The sequence below is a fragment of the Ascaphus truei genome, chromosome 5 (assembly GCF_040206685.1).
Source record: "Ascaphus truei isolate aAscTru1 chromosome 5, aAscTru1.hap1, whole genome shotgun sequence".
In the NCBI taxonomy this organism is placed as follows: Eukaryota; Metazoa; Chordata; class Amphibia; order Anura; family Ascaphidae; genus Ascaphus; species Ascaphus truei.
Genome location: NC_134487.1, coordinates 147,163,952 through 147,186,466, shown reverse-complemented (window position 1 = coordinate 147,186,466; position 22,515 = coordinate 147,163,952). Strand labels below are relative to the sequence as shown.

Below are 22,515 nucleotides of genomic sequence, written 5' to 3'. Positions count from 1 at the left end.
TTTCAAACAAATGTCTAAATGTCTGTATATTTGTTTGATTATTTTTCAGTCAACTTTAACCATTTTGAAATTCTGCGAGCTATTGGAAAAGGCAGCTTTGGGAAGGTGAGTAACTCAGCAATGTTATGTTGATAAACATGTTAGTTCAATATAGTTTGAATAGCACATTACACATTTCCTGGCTTTGCAATAAGTCTGCCTTCTTTCCAGGTCTGCGTTGTTCAGAAGAATGATACTAAGAAAATGTATGCCATGAAATACATGAACAAACAGAAATGTGTGGAGCGCAATGAAGTGCGGAATGTTTTCAAAGAACTCCAGATAATGCAAGGTCTGGAGCACCCCTTTCTAGTGAACCTATGGTGAGTCAGTTAGTTCCTTAAGACAGCAGTGCGCAAAGTGGGGGGCACTGGATTTTTCTGGGGGGGCGCCGGCGGTTGCAGGGGCCCCGCGTTCTTCCCCGAGGCATTTATATTAAATGCCGGGGGGTCGCGTGAGGCCTCTTTAACTCTAAAACTTACCTGGACTCTGCGGGTCACGTGACGTCAGGTAAGGAGGGGGGGCTCAGAACGGAGAGGAGCAGGCGTGGGGGGGGGGCGCAGCAAAAAAAGTTTGCGTGCCCCTGCCTTAAGATGTGTAACTGCTGAAAGCTGCATCACTAACAATAGATTTAACCAGTCATAGCATTACACACACGTTTGACAGGAAGAAAGAATGATTAATGTTAACATGGGGAATATTATAAAAATGTTCTCTTGCAGATGCAAACAAGAAGACAAGACAAAACATACAGGACTTTGCATGAGAGAAGTGGATAGAGAGGCAGGCAGGGAATGTATAGGGCTTTCATTAAAGCAAATATTAAATAAAGTAGAGGCAGAGTTTATCTACTGTAATGCAAAAAGATATCTCCAAAATATCTCAATCTCGTTGGTATTCTGGTACCTTCGTTAAGTCCACAATGCAAAACCAGACGGAAATACTGGTCAGAGCTGGAGCCTGAAATAGATACATGTTGGGATATTCCTGATTAAATAAGAGTTAAACCATATTTGGAGCATGTGATCCAAGACCAGTGTTCTGGAGCTTGATTAACATAATAGTGTGGTCAACAATTGAAAAATCCTTTGCAAAATCTAGGATTATTGCACCAGTCACCTGTCCATGTTCCAAACCACATTGGATCTCATTGCAAATGTTTAAGAGGCTCATTATTTTGGATTCATTTGATTGGAAGCCAGATTGGAATTAACTAAGAAAATGTGACTTATACGTTGCTATACGTTGAGACAATGTCTTTGTCACCACTTTTGAAGACATAGATAACTTTAGTATTATTCTAGGCCTCAGGGATTTGTCTGGAAGACAAAATTGAGCTGATTATGGAGCAATTGGTTCAGCATTGACGGGGGCACTAAGACGTACTGTAGGAACTTAGAATGCAATTGGTCAGGCCCACTTTAGCAGCTCCTGTACAATCTCCTCTTCAGACACTGGGCTAATTTAAAATTCATGAATACAGTGAGGAAGGAGTACTGATTTTGGGGTCCGCTCAGCCTGGGCTTCCAGATGAAGATTATGTTTGCATCTTCATAATAAGCAGCACACCTCACAAAGTATTCATTGAATGTGTTGGCAATGGAGTGATCAGATAAAATTGCATTATTATTTTTGATATGGAAGGTTCTTAATGGCTACAGGGCTCAAAAATATTATTGATGATCTTTCCGAATTTTCCAGAATTTGATGTGTTTTGATAAAAATTGTCAGAGTAGTATTGTGATTTTACAAGTCTTCTTTGCCTCTTGAATGTATTCCAGAGGGCTCTATAATTTTTTAGATCTTGTGTAGAGCCAGTCAATTTGTTTCTATTCCACAAAGGATAAAGCGTGAAACTCAATAAGATTGGATGTAACCCAGCGAAGATAGGCCCCACAGACTCTGACTCTGCCATTGGAGCATGGATATCACAGAGATTTAAGAACTCTGACGGGAAATAGTTGAGTGAAAAATCAGGGTCTGGAATCAAATTGATTCTTTACCAAGGGCAGTTGGTAAGGGCAACAAGAAATAGTTAAAGGTTAAAATGTCTAAATGTTCCAGTGAATAGAACTTTTGGGCTAGATTTTAATAGTTTGGGTTTACGTACAAAATACACGCATGATCACTGAAAATGTCAGGCAATTTACCAGAGATTTGGATTCTGTTGAGACAGACTGGATCTAATCATTCTATCAGTGAGTTGTTTAAATTTGGTTGAGTCGTTTGAGAAATTTGTTGAGTTAAATGTTGTAATTTGAATGTTGCACAGATTTTGTAGTTTTTAGGGTCAAGTCAATTGAGGTTGAATCACCAAGTACTGTACTAACAGCTCACTATTTTTGTTAAAAGAAGAAATATTGCCAAGAAAATTAGACATATTCCATTGGGATTGTAGCAGGGCCTTGAGGGGGCGATAGATGCCAACAATAATAATAGGTTTAGAAAAAAAGGAGGTAACTTGTACAAACTAAATTGAAAGTGATGGTACTGTAGGCTACAAGGGTTATTTAGTAACACACATTATAAGTGTAACGGGTTTCCCCTCCCCCCCCCAATCGCAGATACAGTGTGGGGGTGCAGGGGAACATACAAGGTTACCATAGGTGTGGTGCATTACCTGTTGGCTCACAGGAGGGCTGAGCTTCCGCCACGGGGAACCTGGGGCATTTATATTAGGGGTACTCACTTACAACGATGCAGCGCCTCCACCTGCGATGGCTCCCACCAGGGGGGAAGTGGTTCCTCGCAGGACAATCACAATAATCAATACTCACACACAGTGATATATAATAACTGATACCATTTACTTAGGAACATGAGATAACATATCATGACATGTACCAACATAACCGGTGTCCCTCTCTCGAGGAGACACTTACTGCGAAGTCTCGCAGGACGCTTCCCCAACACCAGGTGATCTCACCCAGTGTCCAAAGTACCCCACGCAATGTCCCGCACTCTTGCAGAGAGAGGAAATGGGTGACTGCGCAGTCACTATTTATACTAAGGGCCCGTTGGTGCACTTGTGTATTAGATAGTACCTGCCGAGCACTCCCGTGCTCGGATCTCCAACTGGCTTCACAAAGGATCCGTCGTGTGATGGTTCCGTCTGATCCTACACCGGACTCCTTTGTACGCGGACCGCCAGGGACGATCCGAACCTGAAAACAGTCTCTGCGGACCCCAACTTGGATCCGGACCTCTTAGCAGGAACCGCAGCGTCCGCTGTGTCCCTCTCTCATCTACCCTACCGTGACAGGATCCCTAACATAGGACCTGTCCCTACAGCACTAAGTGACACGCGCTATACTATAGGCTGTCCCTACAGCACAGCAACCTGTAATGGCTTTGGGGAAAACTCCTAGGGGTCTACAGGGGTTAATGACCTGCCCCACTCCCCTAACTCTTCCCAGCCCTGACTGTTACTAAACTAATCCCAGCGCCTGCAGCAACAAGCTGTGACCCACTGGATGTGTGCAGCCAACGTGCTACACAACACTGTGCCTGCCTGTCAGACCTCACAGCAGTAACAGCCGTGACTCTGACTAGGCAGCACTCTAACACTAAGGGCAGCATCCCTATCTTGGGCCTCCCTCAGCACTTACCCACTAACCTAGTGGGGAGTTGGGGCCTACCTGGGGTGTGGGTACCTATAGGGGTGCAGGAGCTGCACTCGCTCCCCGCACCCTTCCTTCCCTCACAGCTCCCTGACTCCAACTGACAATCCTGAGTGACAGGGTCCCTTAACCTAGGGAAGTCCCTGGCAACACTCACTATTGTGTGGTACTTAGCTACCTCGGGCCCTGGGGGTGCTGGCCTAGTACAGGGAGTTCCTGACTCCTGTACCCTACCTCCTTCCCTGGGCTGCTCCGGTCTCTCACTGACTAGCGTGCTCCAACTGACAAAAACCCTGTCTGCACACAACATTGTTGCAACTCTGCAGCATGAGAATCTGCCAGCTCTATTGGCTTCAATGCTGCCTGTGACAAGGGTGAAAATGCAGTCCCCAGAGGCTGCTGGGAATTGTAGTCCTTGGCAAAGCTCTTTTCTATGGGGACCGCGTGCGCGATCTTTCTTGCGCATGGGCGAAGCTCGCGCCATAACCAAGAGGGCAGTGCCCGTCGGGAGAAGTCGCCGTCCCCTTCCTCCACTGCCACAGGGGTAAGGCAGGGGGCAAAGGAAGATCAGGGGAACCGGGGGTGACCCCCTTACACTAGGAATCATAAATATATAACACCCGTCATCCTCTCTTTGACTGATCCTTTTCAAACATGGAGTACCCTTGAATAGAAATAAATGTATCAAGAGTTTTGGGACTTAGCCATGTTTCAGTAAGAGCTTTAGCTTTTGGTTTATACAAGTGTAGTGGTGTTCTCCTGCCCCCCCCCCCTTTGTACCTCCCCTGCGGGTGCTGTTAGGGACAAGCGGCAGGACCGCTGGCACTTCAGGAAGGTGGGGGTCGAGCAGGGAGTGTTCCGGTGCTTCGGAGGCTCCGCGGAGGCTCGGCAAGCACAGGGCGTCGTCATGTTGGATCGTTGCGCATGCACAGTGTAGATGTGCGGCGGGGAGTCCCTGATAGGTCACGCATGCGCAGGGTAAGCGCATGAACGGCTGGCCAATAGATAGGAGGACTACAATTCCCATGAGCCTCAGTAGGGTCAGAGGGGGCTCAGCAGCCAATAGAATGTGAGGATTGCTGACAAGCAGGAAAGGGAAGCTGGCAGCAGAGACCACGCTAGCCAGTGTGTCCTGGGGAAGCAAGGGGGAGAGGAGGTGTGTGTTGCAGGGGGTCAGTGACCCACTGCATAGGCCAGAGATTCCCCTTCGGCCCCAGTGCAGGCCCTGAGTCACCACCAGCTTGTGGTACTGCAGGGAACATACAAAAGAGAGGGTGGAAAGATCCCTAAACGGTGCACTCTACTCTACTGATTCAAAATAACAAATAATTTATTAATATATCATAAACATAAACATAGAAAATAATTAAAACCTATGGAGGTGTGCTTTGGGAAATCCTATGTGTGGATTCCTCAATTAGTCGAATGGCATAGGTATATTAACCCTTGTATGGCCAATCATGCACATGAAAACAGTGTATACAGTTACTAAGCTAGATCCCCGTGGGGTTGTAGCTTGGATAGGAGGTAATCCTGTGGAATGAGACAATGTATATTAATAACTGGTAACTGTAGCTGAAACTATAAAGTGTAGCAATGTTATCATAATGTATCTGTATATAATGATAACAAACACAGAATAGGTGGCGCTAACTATATATAATGTAACCCTAATGCAGGTAGTACCCTTGCATAAGGGGCTGCCTAAACACTAAAACTGACCCCCTGGTCAGATAACAGAACAAGAAAAAAAGATATAGTGTTAAAAAGGCGCCGGCAGGTAAAGGATATATTCACCAACAGGAAGAAACCGAATTGGATTCCAGACGGATTCTACCGTCTGGAATCCAATTCGGTTTCTTCCTGTTGGTGAATATATCCTTTACCTGCCGGCGCCTTTTTAACACTATATCTTTTTTTCTTGTATATAATGATAAGTGACACTTTAGCCTGCACATAAGAGCTTGGTAGAAACCCAGCATCAAATAAACCCCAGTGGTCTGTATACAGATCCACCTGGGGATATACACGGCTGGATATACTTACAGTGATCTGTGGTGTCTGCACGTTAAGCAGACACTCCTAGATGCCGACATGTGACTCAGCTGTCTCCCGTAGTAAACAGTATTCCTGCCAGGATGCACAAACCTCAAAACTGCTAATTCTAGCTAGTGGGATCCACATCTGTGGCCCACATCTTAGTTTAACTATATCTCTCTGTTGCGGCTGACCACGATCAGACACCTATGCATCTGTCGCACACCTGACGTCACGCTGACGTCATCCCTGGTAGCACCTCTCTTATATGTTACAATTCCTAGCTGAGCAGGATTCTCTCCCCCCCCCTCCCTCTCTACTGCAGGGAACAGCCACAGACAGGGACAGCATACCCTTTGCTGAGATTAGCAGGCAGGGACACAGTATCTTCTTGCGCTGCTGAGCGATCGGTGGTTTGATATCAAGCTGCTGGTTGCAAGTAAAGACTCGTGAGAGACTACGCTGGATCGGCGGATCCTTTGCGAAGTACAGTTACCGGCAGCTGGAGCGGCCGGAAGGTATTATAATAAGTGCACCAACACCGGTACCTCCAGGTGCTGATCCCGCCTTGGGGGAGGGTTCTTTGGGGACACTGAGGGTTGAGTGACCAAAGGACTGGTCCAATACATTGGACACGGTGTGGGGTACACGCGGTGGTGGGGAAGGGACATTACTCCAGGGTGGAGTGTGGCAAGGCCACAGGTATCAGATTATTGAGTTGCCATATATGCATGCCGGTGGTTATATATGTGATATATGTATGTTCGTGTTCTGCATTCGCGTAATAGTAAAAGGTTACAATGTTGTGGACTATTACTGTTATTCTTGTCCAGGGGAATCTTACTTATTAGGGTTCCTGGGCAAGTGGAGGCGCTGCCAAGTACATATTGTTGCCCCAGGCTCCCAGCTAGCGGAGGCCCAGATATCGCTGAGCTAGCAGGTATATACAGCATTAGTAGCTTTTCTATGTCAGCAGGAAAGATGGCTACACAAGTATGACCTTAGTTCATCTAGTTTGGACAGTAAACTAATGTACAAATATTTATATGGATGACAGGTAGTCCCTTTGGAAGTTTTAGTATGGTGTGGATGGTTATGGAAAAGGGAGGGCCTAGGTTTTATTCCATATCACCTGCCAATAATAGTAACAAAAATATTAGAAATGTAAATAATCGGTTTGTGGATTGCAAAGGAATGATGTTTTCAATGACCATTTGATTTACTGGTGCAGGTGTGCTATATTTCAGAACGCACCACCAACATTCAGTAGGTACAGTAATGAAAAGCTTTTGAGCAAGCTAGGGTGTATGATTACACACAGAGGAAGAGTTATTTAACTGCTAAAGAGTAAGATGTTCAAGTAAAGTTACAGTAATGAAGAGAAATGCAGTTAGTAACATTATAGATTTAAGAGATATGAACTCGTAACAGCAGTCTTGTACAAAGTGACGAAGAGAAGTTTCAATGATTTAGAATATAAAGTGTAGCATACATAGACTTCCAGAATCCAAGACAAAAAGTTGTGCTTTTTTCCACTTGTAGTTCAACTTACAGTAGCTCTTTGAAACTACAGTACACGCAGGGATTTTACTCGTTATTTGATATAGAAGTGACCATCTCTGACTGAATAAATATGTTGTTGGCGTGCTTTATATCATCCTGAAAAAGTTAATGTTTGTGTTGTACTCAAGACATTTGAAAAACTAAAAGAAAGATTAGTCTGTGGTTTTTGTTTAACCAGATGGTGGTGACTTCAAAATCAGCATTTGAATTTAAGATTAAAGTGAATGCGTTTCATGAGAAATGGCAATATATTATACAAATTATGAGATCAACTTAAAGTAAAATGTTTAGTTTTCTTGGACAAAGAGAACTATTTCAGCAGTCTTATTTTAAATATGGTTTGTATTGGTCATTCACATTTGGGTGTCTTGAGATAAATGTGGAAGCTGTATTTAGTGATTGATATACAGTCGTCTCTGATTCAACATAATAGGACAATATAGAGACCACATACTGATATAGATGGATCTAGAATCTTATTTCAATCAAATATACTTTATATGTGTGTTTGTTAGACACAATTTGAGAACATTTTGAGTGGGTTTGTAATGGTGCATCATTAAATGAAAGAGCTTAGGTAGCAGTGACCCAGGTAGAAAATGTGAAATAAGGTTTTTTGTAAGCATGAGTCTTATCCTACCACATTTTTGTCTTTATCTTTACAAACATTACTATATCACAGAGCATTAATCTATTTGTAATATTTTGCAAAAAGACAATGTACATGTCATCAATTTAAGCAACAAATTATGTAAGATAAAAGGAATCCAAGTTCTAATATCAGTATTAACCTTTGCCAATTACAAATATAAAGTAGGATGAAGAAAAATGGTGGTGCACTGCTACAAAGATAGGGCTGGAGGCTAATTACAAAAATAAAAATGCTTTATTGAAAGTGCATAGTAGCAGATGCTACAAAGGAGGTCCTCTAACGCGTTTCACGCCGAAATGGCGCTTTATCAAAGAGTAACCCGTGTTCCTATTATGCTTCCTTTATATAGCCATTCCAATGCAGGGGTGAATTCGCGCCAAACCAGCCAATCAAAATTAACTAGTGTGGAGTCCCCGTATGTAACTACGGAAGCCTCACAGATGAAAAACACCTCTGCATGGGATAGGCAAACCCGGAAGTAAAAAAACATAAACAATGTAAATACAAAACGAACCGTGAAACAAACATGTTGAGCAACATGAATGACAGAAAAATACAAATGATTGATAATCAAAAACATATAAGAAGAACTAGACATTAAAAAATGCAAGAAAAGAAAGAAATATAAAAATAATAAAAAAAATTAACTTATAAACTGCATATAACAAATATATAATGAAAACCATATTGAAGAACACATACAAACCCTTCAAGTGACTTAACCCTCATATTCATAAAGTTAATATTTAAATAGAATAAAAATATATTCATATATATATAACCCATAATGTAATAGAAAGAAAATAAGTGATCTATCTAAAGCTATGAAAATACATAAGATAATATACATTCTATAACATTGAATATTATATGAAAGAATATGTGGTTATCATATATATGTATATAAAAGAATACCAACTTAAACACCAATGTGGATATATGATAGCTTGGATCTCAGTAATCAATAAATGTAAATAAACATTAATAAAGACAAAGTCGTTGGCAGGTTTTTTATCACCTAGTTTGTTCCACTCACATCGCCAACAGTGCATCTCTAACATACCAAAAGGTTTCTTTAAGTGCGGCCATTGTGTTGTTTACCAATATACCATTCCACTGACGAATATCCAATCCTTAAAACCCAAGAAAAAAATTAAAATATCCACATTTATCAATTGCAATTCAAGTTTTATTGTTTATATACTTAATTGTGGCTGTGGCAGACACTACATTGGACGCACCATAAAGCCATTGAAGTTAAGGATAATGGAGCATGTGAGAGCTATTAAAAAGTGTACTACCACGCACCCAGTGTCAAGACATTTTGCCCACTGTCCACAGGGCGGTATCCAGAACTTCTCTTTTTCGGCTGTTGAGCATGTTCCCCCACCCATTCGGGGAGGTGATACATTGAACATGCTCAACAAACGAGAGATGTTCTGGATTTTTAGTATGGATTCTTTACAACCAAGTGGGATTAACCAAGATTGGGAATTAATTCATTTTTTATAAATATATATCCCAACTCTCTGGATAGGTCATATATGAGTTTCAGATGATACATTAAACTTGTTAGTTAATTTTGTGTTTTTTTTCTTATGTTCTTAGATATTTTCCATTTTATGTATTTTCATTATGACATTATTATTATTATTATTTTTTGTTAATTTTATAATTTAGGATTACTGAGAGATATTAAGATATAATTTTTCTAATATTTTGTCTTTATTAATGTTTATTTACATTTATTGATTACTGAGATCCAAGCTATCATATATCCACATTGGTGTTTAAGTTGGTATTCTTTTATATACATATATATGATAACCACATATTCTTTCATATAATATTCAATGTTATAGAATGTATATTATCTTATGTATTTTCATAACTTTAGATAGATCACTTATTTTCTTTCTATTACATTATGAGTTATATATATATGAATATATTTTTATTATATTAACATATAATATATTTATATATTTTCATAGCTTTAGATAGATCACTTATTTTCTTTCTATTACATTATGGGTTATATATATATGAATATATTTTTATTATATTTACATATTAACTTTATGGATGTGAGTGTTAAGTCACTTGAAGGGTTTGTATGTGTTCTTCAATATGGTTTTCATTATATATTTGTTATATGCAGTTTATAAGTTCATTTTTTTATTATTTTTATATTTCTTTCCTTGCATTTTTTAATGTCTAGTTCTTCTTATATGTTTTTGATTATCAATCATTTGTATTTTTCTGTCATTCATGTTGCTCAACATGTTTGTTTCACAGCTCGTTTTGTATTTGCATTGTTTATGTTTTTTTACTTCCGGGTTTGCCTATCCCATGCCGAGGTGTTTTTCCCCTGTGAGGCTTCCGTAGTTACATACGGGGACTCCACACTAGTTAATTTTGATTGGCTGGTTTGGCTCGAATTCTCCCCTGCATTGGAATGGCTATATGAAGGAAGCATAATAGGAACACGAGTTATTCTTTGAAAAAGCGCCATTTCAGCGTGAAACGCGTTAGAGGACCTCCTTTGTAGCATCTGCTACTATGCACTTTCAATAAAGCATTTTTATTTTTGTAATTAGCCTCCAGCCCTATCTTTGTAGCAGTGCACCACCATTTTTCTTCATCCTACTTTGTATTCACTGGACGGTTGCACGCAATCTCCAGGAGCAGCAGGGACACATCACTGTGAGTCTTATCATGTATATTTCCTAGGATTAGACATTTATGTCATTGTGATTATATGGGTATCTGCAGGGCTCCAGCCGTTGGGTGAGTAGACTACCCCTCTTTATGGTGTTTGCACTGGGAGGTCTTTCATTTATGGGCTCCTCCCTGCATTCATTTTGTGGGCTATCTCTTATATACTTGTCCTTTTTAGGCTTTCATTGTGAGCCATATACCCTTTCACTACTTCTATAATGCTCATTTACAGTGCCCTGGACTCCTTAGCTATATTGCTACCACTTATACTTGGATGTTGGAAGCACCATTTATAGATTCATTTCTCATTCTTTGCAATTATAAATATATGTGTGATACATTCTATTAGGTTAGAGAGTCATATGAGGTCTCTGCAGGTCTAGAAATATGTTTTTAAAGTCCTTACAAAGTATTAAATGTGTTGCTTTATACACGTACTTCCCTGTAATATATGCTCAGGGCTGCCAACAGGGGGAGGGAGCCAGGACAGCTGTCACAGGCTCAGCAGTTGCGGGGAGCCCAGCCTGTGCTGGAAGTTGAGCCCGGCCAGACATTGGGCCCAACACCCAAGTCCAGCTGCCAGGCCCCATCTCTCTCTCCTTCCATTCAGTTGGCCTGGCCTCTGGTGTTAGCCCTGCCTGCACTCGCGCCCCGGAAGTTGAGCTCCACTTCTGGATCGGCGCAGTACCGGAGGCCTCTCCCCAAGGTAAGGTTTGTGTATGCTAGTGTGTGTGTGTGTGTGTGTGTGTGTGTGTGTTATTCTGTCTCTGTGTGTGTGTGTGTGTGTGTGTGTGTGTGTGTGTGTGTGTGTGTGTGTGTGTGTGTGTGTGTGTGTGTGTGTGTGTGTGTGTGTGTGTGTGTGTGTGTGTGTGTGTGTGTGTGTGTGAGTTTGTCTGTGTGTGTTATTGTGTTATTGTCTTATGGGGGGTTATTTTGTTATGGGGGTTATTGTGTTATGGGGCATTATTGTGTTGGAAGAGGGGGATTGAGAGAGAGGTTGGGGTGAGTGAGAGAGGTGAGGGGTGAGAGAGTGAGAGACGTGAGGTTGAGAGAGGTGTGTGGTGAGAGGTGGGGTATTGAGGAAGAGAGGTGGGGGTGAGAGAGGGAGAGAGGAAGGGGTGTGAGAGGATAGATATGGGGAGAGAGCTGGAAAGGGGTAGAGGCAGGAAAGGTGTGGGGTAAGAGGTGGGGAAGGGTAGTGAGGGTGTATCCTGGAACCAGGGTCACGTGTGATGTGTGAATAGCTCCAGTTAGCTTTAACTCAGCCCCCTTTCCAAAGCACACCAAGTCCTGCTGTATTTTCTTCACTTCATTGGAAAAGCATAATTTATATACAGGCACTTGTGGAAGGTATGTTGTGATGAGAGAAGGCTTCTCTATAGGTGCTTTGTAGTTAGGGGCAGTTAAAAAGGAAATGGCCTTGCCAAGGGAGTGTAGCATAGAAGGGTACTCACTCAGCCAGAGTCAGGAATGAAAAGGAAGTGTGGGGGAATCGGGATAACAGGAATAGTCTCAGGGACAGACTAACTGTCAGCAAAACAGGGGGAGGGCAGAAAAGCCTATTCTGAGAAGGATCTCAGAGGTAGCTATAGCAACCCACTGACTACATGTACAGAGGCAGGGATTGCAAAATTGTGTCTATCACACAGGCACTGTGCGTGTGTTCAGAGCAAATATACATGCAGCTGAAAATAAGGAACTGACAGGCAGAAGCTGCAAAAGGGGGGGGGGGGTGAAGAGAATATGAATCTTGTTCCAGGATAGGGCGTGAGGTGTAGAACAAGAGGTAGGGGAAAGAGAGCGAGGGAGGTGGAGGTGAGAGAGGGAGAGAAGTAGGGGCGTGATAGGTGGAGCAGAGAGGTGAGGGAGACAGAGGAGATGGGGGGGGTCTCACAAAGTTGCTGACACTGAAATGGGGGGACAAGTAGAAACTCTAGTCCTGAGCCCCGGGAAAGTTAGCCATGGCATTGTATATGCTCTATTAATCAATTCACTTACATGTACTCCCACTGCATCAAATATTAGTTAGTATTGAAAATTAGTTAAAGACCATGTGACTAAACGTTGATTAAGTGATGAGGCCGAGCTTAGTCCCGAGAAGGGGGGGGAACGTTTAAATGGCAGAGTGTGTGCAGGGCTACACTCTTAGGGGTGAGGTATGTAAGAGAGTGAATGAGTTAACTCCCTCATCAAGGATCAGGAAACCACACACTGGTGTCAAGTTTCCTACCTGAGCTGCCTGAGGTGTGTGAAATGAACTGATTAAACAGGTTTTAAAAGGTAGGAAGTGATCACCAGATGGAGTCCCTGTTGGTGTCTCTGTTAGTGTTCCTTTTCCTGTTTTGCAAGAGAGGAGAGTCACAGAGGATTGCCTCTGCCCCAGCTGGAATTCACACCCAGCAACAACGGAGCTCTAGCCCGCAGGGATTCAAGCTTCTTGTTCACAGAGGGATTTGCCTAGGAACACTGGGGAACCCAAAGCCTCACACCGCAGAGAAGCCTGTATAGAAATTGTTACGCTTGTGCTCCTACACACAAGCCGATGGAAAGGGAAGGGACCCGATAGAGAGGTGGGGAATCCGCAGGAGAGAAGAATGGGAGTGAGTTGCCACGCAGCTGGGGATCGGCACACGTGGTCACGTGAGCGCGCCGCGCGCAGGAGAATGCGCAATGTGTCCGGAGGTGAGGAGCCAAGCTCAGGGACACGACTAGCCCAGCTGCATGTGTGCGCATGCTCTGGCAGCAGAGCGGGATGCACGCGTTCTCAGGCACCAACGCGGGGGGAAACCAACGCTTCAGCACAGGAGTCTGGAACAGGCCTCTGCGTTTATAGTAGCAGCAGACCTTATGAACTCAGGACACAGGCCTAGTGTGGGGAGTAGCAGCACTGACCTCTGCGTGGAGAGTAGCAGCAGGTCTCAGGAAACATGGTAACACAGGAACTCAGGCCTCTGTGTGGAGAGTAACAGCAGGCCTCTGGGAACACGGGAACACAGGCATATGCGTGGAGAGTAGCAGCAGGCCTCAGGATACTCAGGAACTAATATCGAGAACTAGAGAGGGGCAGGGGAGAGTAGAGTCCAGAGCACAAGGTCACAATAGAAATGCTTCTTGAAGGACACCCAGCCTCCTTAAAGGCATAGTGCCAGTACCAGAAGAGTACAGCAAATACTAAGTTCAAAGTAAGGGTTGATTAGTTGAATGCTTTGCCCAAAGTATTGTAAGCCTGCTATCACGTCAAGGTAAACCCTAATCAGCAGGTCCTACACTACCCGCACGGTAAACTAACCTCAGCAGTAAATGAGCGACTGTCCCAGTCTTCCGGAATCCAAAGGAGATGAGTAAAGGTCCCAAGGAGGTCAGGCAGGAACCGCATGCGATGATAGTACTTGCAGGAACCAGGGCAGGTAGCAACTGACTTGAAAGCAATGTGAGTCAGAGTGAGGCTTACTTCCTGTCAGGAGGAAGAGGGCAGGATTTGCCAGAAAGCAAGATGGCAATGCTTGCTTCAGAATACTTAAAGACACAGGATAGAGGGCGACGATCAGAAGTTAAACAGGTAAGGAAGGAACACGCCGCAGGGGGCGTGTTCCGCGCATCGTCACAGAAATAGGGCAAGAGATTTCCTGGTAGCAGAAGGACTGCAGCACCTGCATCTGAAGTTTGCCTGGAGAAACCGGAGATGCCGGACCAGCATACCAAGAGAAGACTTTCTCAGGGAACATTGTTCCCTGAGAGTATGTTATGTGTTTTGGACAGGGGACTGGCCTATCCAGCCAGTCAGATAGTTGGAGCCTGTACTGTTTATTACGTTTCCAAAGTGGAGTAGGCTTTCTTTTTATGCTTTGTGTTTTGCTTTAAAGGGACAGTGTGCTCAATGTTTTGCTGTTGTTTGTGGAGAAATAAACCACTCAACATTTGGTTAACCCTAAAATGCATGTGTGGACTCTTAATTGACCTCGCCTACAGGCCACTCCATGACATATGTTGTTTGATGTGGGATGCAGCATCTCCAGAGGTCAGAAGAAAGAAACTCATACAGAGGGAACCAGAACAAAGATCCACAAATCCAGGTAGAAAAACGAAGATCACTGCGCTGGATGAAGCAACAAAACCAGGCTGCACAACAGACAGTGATCTACGAGGGGTACTGATTCTGGAAGTGAAGTCTGCACCACCAGGTGTGTGGAAAAAAAACCAGCGGGTTTTCAAAATGGCTGTGCTGAAGCAGTGAAACGAATACAGACGTTGACCTATTTGAGGTACTGATTCTGGAAGTAATGTCTGCCACACCGCATAGGACTACAGGTGTGATTGGAGTATACAGTATGCAGGAAACGTGTGAAATGTGGATGCAAAAGTTTTAACTGATGCTTTGCTGAAGTCCAGGCTGCACAGCGACAGCGAGATGCAACAGCAAAATGCCCATAGTATGTATGGAGTATGAGGACCCAGGGCACTCGAAAGAGGCATATCCTTATGTCCATGAGTATGAAGAGTACCGGCAGTATGAGGAAGATAGTCGCTGGAGACAGCGATAGCAGTCAACGCATGGTGGGCGAGGAAAAATGCAGAAATTTCGAGCAATGAAGGTGAGCTCAGTACTGCTCATGCCTCAGAGTCTATCAAAACAAAAAAAAAAGAGGAAAAAGAATACAAGTTTGCAACTTACAGCGGAAGTTATAGAAAGGGTTAATGAGCCTGCAACGTCAGGAAATCGCAATTCCGAAGGGTGCCGAGACGTTCTGCAGCCCATAGGGACTGGCTGAATTCTCTTGGGAATGGCAGAATATCCCGTGATGAAGGCGTGGATTCAAAAGGAGACGGCGAAGGAAAAAGATGAGAGAAAGGTTGATGATTCCTTGAGCCAACTTAAAGATGCATTCTGAAGTGCCAAGCATGACTATGATCTCCTCCGTTAACAGTTTGTTAAAGAGCAAGAAGTAGCAAGACTTAGCTATAGAGAGGTCTGTCCGCAGTGATTTCCAAGTGTATATCTTTGGAAAAGACAAAGCGTCACTTGCAGAGCGAGTTTGAGGACATGACGACTTACCTGGAGCAGTCAAATGAAGCTGCTGCCACCAGGGATGAAGAGGCAAAGGATGAGGTGGAAGTCTCTAAATAGGAGATTCACCGTCTCATCACAGCACTGCATCTGTATGATTATGCCCTTGAAGAGGTCGGGCAAACTCTAGAGAATGTAAGAGGAGAGAACTAAAACCTAAAAGAAAAGGTTTCAGATTTGACAAACCAGGTCAGTGAAAGAGATGAGAAGCTTCACGAGGTTGAAAAAGTGAAGAAAATTTTGGAGCAAGAAAAGCCAAGGATGCAATTAGCACTTGAGGAAGCAGAGTCCACCTTGGAGCATGAAAGAGGCAAATCCTTATATTTCCATTTAGAACTTTCTGAGATCAGAGCGGACTCTGAGAGAAAGCAGAAGAGAATTCTAACACTTCAGAAATATTACAGAGCTCTTATCCAAGGAAAGATGGAGAGAGAAAGGTATCTGCGTAAACGCTCTGTGACTGTCATCATACAGGTTGCCTACAGAGTGATGAAGGCTCATCAGCTACAATATATCGCCAGAATGAATCAGCCTGCATTCTTCAGTCAGTTTGGAGAATACGACAGCAAAGAAAGAAGTATGAATACTTGAAGGAATGTGTGATTCTACTACAGTCCAATGTTAGGAAATATCCCCAGCAAAGACGCTACAGTGACGTAAAAAAAAGCTGTTGGTCTGATTTAGTCCAGCTACAGATCCTACGTTATAAGCAAGCAAGCAAGCTGTGCCCTCTTATAAGCGTAACTGCAAGGCCGTTGATGTGATACAGTCTGCTGTCCACAGAATCCAATGTAGAAAGACCAAGATTAATTATGTGGAACCAGATGCAAATGGTCACAGGGAAAAAGAGAACGCACAACTCGTGGAAGAACTCGTTGACAAGTGAGTTAAAGAAGAGTTGGTGAAATGGAAAGCTGAGCTACAGCGAATACTTGCGGAGACACTGAGTGTACAAGTTACAAAATCTTTGTCCCTAGTGTTCTCTTCAATCATGTATACACATTGTGGCACCAAACGGATGAAGAGGTAGCGAATTTATGGGTTTCATGTCCCGAGTACCAGATAATGCAATTAAAGCGGAAAACCAAAGTTACTGGTAGTAGTAAAGATGGTCTTATGAAAAGACATGGCACTAAGGAGAACCAGATCCATAGAGTCCTTCAGAAGTCCGAAAGTGTGGAAGACACAGAAACGACTAAAGAGAAGGTTGGAACTTTGATGGACTGGAAGTCAAAAAAGAAGAAAAGGAGTCCAAAAGACTCTCCCATGAGGCCGAGCTTAGTCCTGAGAAGGGGGGAATGTTTAAATGGCAGAGTGTGCGCAGGGCTACACTCTGAGGAGGGAGTAATGTAAGGAAGTGAAGGAGTTGACTCTCCCTGCAAGGATCAGGAAACTACACATTGGTGTCATGTTTCCTACCTGAGCTGCCTGAGCTGCCTGAGGTGTGTGAAATGAACTGATTAAACAGGGTTTAAAAGGCAGGAAGTGATCACCTATTGGAGTCTCTGTAAGAGTTCCTGTTCTTGTTTTTCAAGAGAGGAGGGTTACAGAGGATTGCCTGTGACTCAGCTGGGATTCACACCCAGCAACAGTGGAGCTCCAGCCCGCAGGGATCCAGGCTTCATGTTCAGAGATTTGTCTGGGAACAGTGGGGAATCCAAAGCCCTGCACCATAGAGAAGCCTGCACAGAAATAGGGTAAGAGACTTCCTGGGACAAGCAGGACTGCAACATCTACATCTGATGTCTGCCTGGAGAAACCGAAAATGCCAGACCAGCATACTAAGATAAGACTTTCATATACATTGTTCCCTGATTGTATGTTATGTGTTTTGGACTGGGAACTGGCCTATCCAGCCAGTCAGATAGTTAGGGCCTGTACTGTTTATTTAGTCTCCAAAGTGGAGTAGGATCCTTTTTATGCTAAGTGTTTTGCTTTAAAGGGACAGTTTGCCCAATGTTTTGTTGTTTGAAGAGAAATAAACCACTCATTTTTTTTGGTTCACCATAAAATGCATGTGTGGACTCTTAACTGACCTCGTCTACAGGCCGTTCCGTCACAACTATATATAAATGGTTGATGGTATAAATATGTTGATAACCTCTTTTTTTTCTAGCAATTATTTGTATCAGAGTATTCAGCCCCATATTTATTATCTCTGTGTTATTGTATTGTTTTATTATGTTGTTGTTTTACCATTAATTAGGGTTATGTGGTGATATGAATTGCTCACACTTCAGTTACTGTTTTATGTTATTAAGGTACTGCCTCCTTTCTCTGGATATTATGTCCGGTAGCAGAAGCCAATGTGATGAATGTTACATAGTTACAGTGCCTAGTTACATAGTAGATACCTTTATATTTGTAGTTAAAATATATTGATTCAGAGGAAGGCAAACAAAAAAAAACAGTTAAACATTATCCAACAACGGAGGCCTATTCAGTGAGCTCTGATAAGTGACATATCGACAGTTTTGAGCACTTTTTGAGAGAGTTTGCTTGTGTAGCTATTCGGAGAGCCCCGATAACATGCCAAACTCGCGAGAAAAGTGCTTCTTCCCGATAGATAGCACTCACGCTCAGAGAAACCGTGAGGTAGCTCAAAAAATGCTAAAACGTGCATTTTTTTTTAAAACAAATTTTGCTATTCAGGTACCTCGGAGATGCACATTCCAGCTGAAACTCACAGATTCTGATGGAGATGGGATACGCAATGTGCATATGAAGCAGGACATTTATTATTACTACATCGGATTACATTATTGGGCATAATATATATATATAATAAAAAAAAGAGAAAGCGCGCAGCCCATAGCGTACAAATATAAAGAGGAGGGAAACAAGCTCACTCACAAACGAAAAAGTATAAAAGGCATTTGAATATCACCACCACGGGAACAGCAAGAAGTAATCTCCACAGCACAGATGTATCAGACGCTGTCAGCTGCTTGTCCAAAAGTTCAGATCTCGTGGATAAGGTGATCAAGATCAATGCGGAAGTCCTGAGTAGTCAGTCTCTTCCTACCAGCTGTGTTCTCATCCGAACCAACACTGGAGCTCCGTGCAGCAGGGAAGGAAGCTCGTCACAAGCCAACCGCCCCACAATGATGACGTATCGACGTCGCTGCGTTCCTGACGCATTTCGGCAGATGACTGACTTTGTCAAAGGATGAATGTAACTCCACTCAGACACAGATATATACCAGAAAGGGACCAGGTTGCTAAACAACTAATAACCAATCAGAGAAGAGGGACAACCCCATACATATTATGCTACAATTCTTATATATAGATTCGCCGATATAGCTAATGAGAAAGAGAAAATAATGATAAAAGACAAAATATATATATATAATAAAAACAAATCAGTAAATGGCACAGGGATAATGGTTGATTATTCACTGAGTGCAAAGGACATATCCAATGCACTCAGTAAACAAATTACTTATATTAACAGTGACCAAACAGTACATCCAAATGAGGATAGATGGTATATGTACCCCATAATCTTTACAAGGACTATAAGTGGTTGAAATAAACCCACAGATTTCATTTTCATATAAATGGTTAACCTTGTACTGTACATATGTATTTGAATCAAATAGATCCCTGTTGGTCACTGTTATATAGTAAATGAATGGGAGAGAAAACAAAAAAACGAGGAGACAGGGCTGAGCGAATGAAATTCCATAAACATATATAAGAATCACAGTTCACACAATTGTACTCGTATCTAGAGACTCATTGAATCCACCAGGCGCCAGCGTAGCTAACTGATAAATCCAATAAGTCTCACGCTTACATAATATTTTGAATCGATCACCTCCCAATGAGAGAGGTGAAACATATTCCAAGCTGATAATCTTTAGTGAAATTGGATCCTTTTTGTGAACCGCATCAAAATGTCTATAAATGCCATGACTGTTAACACCGTTAATGATGTTTCTTCGGTGCTCAAGGAACCGAGCACAGAGCGGACACGGTACGGCCCACATATTGTTTGCCGCAACTACACGTCAGCATGTAAATGACATACATGCTTAAACACGTGATTGACCCTAAGACTCTGTGTGTGTTACCCCTGAAAGAAGAGACAAATTGGTCAGATGCTGACAGATGTCCACAGGTGATGCAGCGTGACCTGCCACACCTGTGGTTTTCAGACAACCTAGAGTTTGTTAATCATTGTTTTCTCTTTCTCATTAGCTATATCGGCGAATCTATATACTGTATAGGAATTGTAGCATAATATGTATGGGGTTGTCCCTCTTCTCTGATTGGTTATTAGTTGTTCAGCAACCCGCCCCCTTCCTGGTATATATCTGTGTCTGAGTGGAGTTACATTCATCCTTTGGCAAAGTCAGTCATCTGACGAAACGCGTCAGGAACGCAGCGAGGGCGATACGTCATCATTGTGGGGCGTTTGGCTTGTGACGAGCTTCCTCCCCTGCTGCACGGCGCTCCAGTGTTGGTTCGGATGAGAACACAACTGGTAGGAAGAGACTGACTACTCAGGACTTCCGCATTGATCGTGATCACCTTATCCATGAGGTCTGAACTTTTGGACAAGCAGCTGACAGCGTCTGATACATCTGTGCTGTGGAGATTACTTCTTGCTGTTCCCGTGGTGGTGATATTCAAATGCCTTTTATACTTTTTCATTTGTGAGTGAGCTTGTTTCCCTCCTCTTTATATTTGTATTAAATGTTACGTTTTTTACGCTATGGGCTGCGTGCTTTCTCTTTTTGTTTTCTAGATTCCATTGGATGTGGTTCTCCCATATGAAAGCTGCCATATACCCTATCTGAGCGTACTTATTGGACTGGACACATTTTTTCAAGGAGTGGATTAGTATCTGTTTCTTATATTTATATAGTTATTGTTTTCTCCTTCCACCAACCTAGACTGATATAATTTTATCATAATCTATTATTGTCCTCTTATCTCTTTTCGCTACTGTGTTTTTTGATAAATATATATATATATATATATATATATATATATATATATATATATGAACACAAAGAAAAAGGACTGAGCTGCGCCTCTGCAAATGGTTATAGATATATAGTGTGACTCACTATGAGTAAAAACTCTGTGAATTAGGTGTATATATAAACAAATTGAATTATGACAATAAAAATGAAAAAAGTATAAAAATGAAAAATATATATGAAAATAAAGATGAATGATAAATCAATTATAATAGAACAAAACCTAAAACCAAGCTTACAATAAAAACCAAATATAAATACTCATACAGCAAATAAATATCTCCACAAATAGGGAAAAAAGGAGGTATAGAAACCAGTCCTCAAATAGTCCAATGAATCCAATCAGTTCTGGTATAGAGGGTCTCCGGCTGCTCTCAAAGTGGACAAACCACATCCACAGGGAATCTAGAAGAAAAGGGGGAAGAGAGAGCGCACACCCATAGCGTAAAATTGTAAAATTTAATGAGGGGAAGGGAGGGAGGGGAATAAGAATTGCACTTACAAAGGTACAATATAAAAAAGCATTCTGTGATATATAATCACCACCATCCGGTTTAAAACTGCAGCCTCATGGTCTGTGCAGTCCCAGGGTGTCGTCCCAATCCAAAGCCAGGATAGTACTTCTTCTCTGCATCAATGGGGGAGTCCTGTGGAGTAGTTCCAAGCTGGGAAGCCTCTGCAACAATCGCGCGGGTCAGTGAGTCCCAGCGCGCGGTGATGACGTCTGACGTCATCACCGCGCGCTGGGACTCACTGACCCGCGCGATTGTTGCAGAGGCTTCCCAGCTTGGAACTACTCCACAGGACTCCCCCATTGATGCAGAGAAGAAGTACTATCCTGGCTTTGGATTGGGACGACACCCTGGGACTGCACAGACCATGAGGCTGCAGTTTTAAACCGGATGGTGGTGATTATATATCACAGAATGCTTTTTTATATTGTACCTTTGTAAGTGCAATTCTTATTCCCCTCCCTCCCTTCCCCTCATTAAATTTTACAATTTTACGCTATGGGTGTGCGCTCTCTCTTCCCCCTTTTCTTATATATATATATATATACACACACACACACACATACATGTACATACATAACATGTTTAACCATTGTAGCACTTCCCTCTCAATGGACCCCACTGTGTAATTGTAACTATTCAACACTTGGAATCCAAATGTATCACTGACATAGACATAGTCCATAGAATGCAGTTATATTGTATGTAAACATAGGTAAAGCAAACAGCAGCCCAGCAGTCCATTAGAGAAAGGAAACTGATACAATATGATTAGACTAACATAAGAAACTGAACCTACTGTAGCAAAACACATATAACACATACAAGAAAAAATACACGTGTATAAAAACCAAAAACCCTCATAACTCACCTAAAAATATAAAAAATCAAATACTACATTTAGTGGAATGGTGTTGCATACAGTACAAGCACCACTTTATTCTACCATGCTGTGAACATAAAAACAAAATAATGTATACTGTATATTAAATGGCAATCCAGTCATAACTGAGTTGCCATAGATAGATAAGAACCTAAATTAAAAAGGAGTTTTTCCATATATGCATAATAATATGGACAACAGGAGGATACAACATGTCCACACACCATAAGACCTATTATGGTAGATTATACAATGTAGCAATATTGAATCCAACTAGGGGCTACATCACTACAAATATAATGTACATCCATTATGAATATCATACCTTTATTACCCTCATATATGTGAATATCAGTACCTTAGTATGTAATAACAGTATTAGTCCATATAATACTTAACACTCAAATTAACATGAGATATCTTTATAAC

General features: G+C 42.3%; 1 protein-coding gene across 1 annotated transcript in view; it reads left to right on the top strand.

The window, feature by feature from the left end:
- STK32A (serine/threonine kinase 32A) overlaps positions 1-22,515 on the top strand; it is a 193,184-nt gene that overhangs the window by 57,718 nt on the left and 112,951 nt on the right. Inside the window, exons 3-4 of the mRNA XM_075601025.1 lie at positions 50-105; positions 211-362. Of these exons, the coding sequence (XP_075457140.1) occupies positions 50-105; positions 211-362 (208 nt within the window). The remainder of the gene's footprint in view (positions 1-49; positions 106-210; positions 363-22,515) is intronic.